The sequence below is a fragment of the Anopheles aquasalis genome, chromosome 3 (genome assembly GCF_943734665.1).
Source record: "Anopheles aquasalis chromosome 3, idAnoAquaMG_Q_19, whole genome shotgun sequence".
Lineage (NCBI taxonomy): Eukaryota > Metazoa > Arthropoda > Insecta > Diptera > Culicidae > Anopheles > Anopheles aquasalis.
Window position 1 is genome coordinate 28,006,596 of NC_064878.1, and position 2,500 is coordinate 28,009,095.

A 2,500-nucleotide genomic window follows, 5' to 3' on the forward strand; every position below is an offset into this window, starting at 1 on the left:
TTCTTTGTGTTCAGATGCGACAACATCAAGGACTGCCAGGGTGGTGAGGACGAAAGTGATTGCAAGCAGTGCGAACGGGACGAGTACCGGTGTATGTCGAACGACAAGTGCATCCCGGACAAGTGGCGCTGCGATCAGTACGAGGATTGTCCGGATGCGTCCGATGAGGTGGATTGCTATTACGATGAACCGACGACGTTCCCGTCGGCCTACGGCAGCCAGCGAGAGTATCCATTCGTGCAAGTACAGGTCCCCAACAGTCCGAATGGGTAAGATAGCGCGCTCGATAACGGCCTCGTGGACCGTGTTGTGAACGACCGCACTGACTGCAGGAGCAGGACTGAGGAGGAGGAGGAGGAGGACTAGAGGACGCACGGCAGTAGGCAGACAGGTTGTGCCTACTTGCTAGATGGTAGAGGACTGTGGGTAGAGTGTAATTGGTATGGTAAATTTGGTTGAGTCTGGATCTGGTAAGGACATTATTAGTGGGAGGGGAACAGGACCTGTACTGAGGCTGGACGAAGACGTGTATTCAATATTGGGTATCCTATTTGACGATGGTGCAGTTGCATTCGTCAAAAACCGTGGTGCAGAATGGCAATAACGCTTTCGATCTTATTCCTCCGTCCTGCACTCCCATTACAGCCGCCCATACATCACCATCACTAACGAGGATCGCGCGCAGACGGAAGCTGATCATGATCAATCGAAAGCTGCCAGGTCTCCGGATTATGTCGCTTCGGAGGAGAACGATGAAACGGATAAGTATGAACCGACAGCGGCCGAGAATGCACCGCAGGTCAATCGACATCAACAGCAGAATCGTAGTGAAGAGAACAGTGCAACAAGCAATGATACCACCGTCATCACCACCACAACGGAGCGAGTCCCGGATCAAACGGAAGCCGAAACGAGTCGATCGATTTCGATGCCCAAATCACTCGGTAAGTCGGTTTTTGGGAACTGGAACTTTCAGATAACATTGACCCTTTTTTTGCACTGTTCCATTTTGCTTCCAGTGAACTTCCAGGATAGCAAGGAAATCATGATGACGTCGGACTCGGAGAATGATTTCAAGATCAGCAGCACCAGTCGGGACTTTCTGACCACCGCCCATGTGTCACCGTGTCCCGAGGGTGAGCTGCGCTGCGTCAGTGGGATCTGCATATCCGTGAGCCAGCTGTGTGATAAGGTAAGTGATCGCTTTTTACGTCTATTAACAAAAAATGATCACGTGGATTCTACTTCTCTCGGTTTCCAGGTTCAGGATTGTGCCGATGGAGCAGATGAGGCCGGATGCACCTATAAAGAGTAAGCACGGATCCGCTACGATTGGCCATCACCAAGGTCATCAAGAATCTGGAACAAACTCCAATCGCTCTGGCAGCCCACGGGGGAGGCTAATGTCCCGCCGTTACCCGTCCCTCTTTACACCTTGTTGATTCGTTTTAGCTCGAGAATCTAACTTCAGTCCAATGCTGGGAGAGAGATTTGATGTGATCGATCGATCCGGATTCTCGTGAAGGTTTTTTTCATTCATTCTTCATCAAGTTGTTGCCGTTTGCGGCTCGGCAACAGCACCAACGTTACCGTGTGGAGGTGGAGTGGGGTGGGTGGGCACTATTCAACCCCGTTCGGGCCTATCTATACCAGTCCAGCTCGATATCAGTAGGTAGAGTACGCCCTGCCGTGTCTGGCGCGGGGAGACAGTGAAGGATATTAAACGATGTTCATCAGATCAGTTACACGACTTGCGCTTTGTACATAGAAAGCACTTAAATACACAAACACGAACACACTATCACTCATTTCATACATACACATACGGACACAACGCGATCCTTCTTACGATCTTTTGTAAATGTTTTATTATTTTAAACTAATAAAAAATATGGAACTATGAAGCAAGTGCCGGTTGGTAGAGTGTAATGATGTGTGATGATAACGGAACAGGAATCGGAATCAGTATGATGTAAGATCGTACCAGCAACAAGTTCACCTTTGTGGACCGTCCCACTGTTTAATGTCTCAGTTCTTCTCTTCGGTGACTTGAGGGTCATAACTACATTTTGAGTGAATAGAAACCCTGGAACTATACTAACGTATGCATTAAAAAAAAGAGACAAAATTTGAAAGGCGATAAAAAATAAACTATGACAGATAATTGAGTTCTGTAAATTACATGTAGAAAGGGAGTTTATTAGCAAAAAAATCTACGCCATTCCGAGTAGCATTTGTGCACATGTTTTTCAACTATTTCTGTGTCTTTTCATTTAATTCCTCCTCCGTTTTTCCAAAAAAATTGTTACAATAGATCCTACGTTTAAAGTTAGCTCAGAAATTTTCGATGGGCAGCTGCTGGGGGACGTTGAGCGGGTTCGCAATCTTTGGTATCACATTGGTACTCAGCCGCTCCATTTCGTCTAACGATCGCTGCGCGTATCGTTTCTGATCAGACTCCCCGATCTTTGTACTATTAGTGTTCCTTGATGAATGACGC

At 47.3% G+C, this 2,500-nt stretch overlaps 1 protein-coding gene across 3 annotated transcripts in view; it reads left to right on the forward strand.

Moving 5' to 3' along the window:
* Nucleotides 1-1,858, forward strand: part of LOC126574243 (uncharacterized) — a 43,465-nt gene extending 41,607 nt beyond the window's left edge. For all 3 annotated transcript variants that reach the window (XM_050234311.1, XM_050234312.1, XM_050234310.1), the window contains exons 8-11: nucleotides 15-269; nucleotides 646-944; nucleotides 1,020-1,192; nucleotides 1,262-1,858. In XM_050234311.1, coding sequence (XP_050090268.1) covers nucleotides 15-269; nucleotides 646-944; nucleotides 1,020-1,192; nucleotides 1,262-1,315 — 781 coding nt within the window. In that variant the 3' untranslated portion in view covers nucleotides 1,316-1,858. The remainder of the gene's footprint in view (nucleotides 1-14; nucleotides 270-645; nucleotides 945-1,019; nucleotides 1,193-1,261) is intronic.
* Nucleotides 1,859-2,500: the final 642 nt, after the last annotated feature.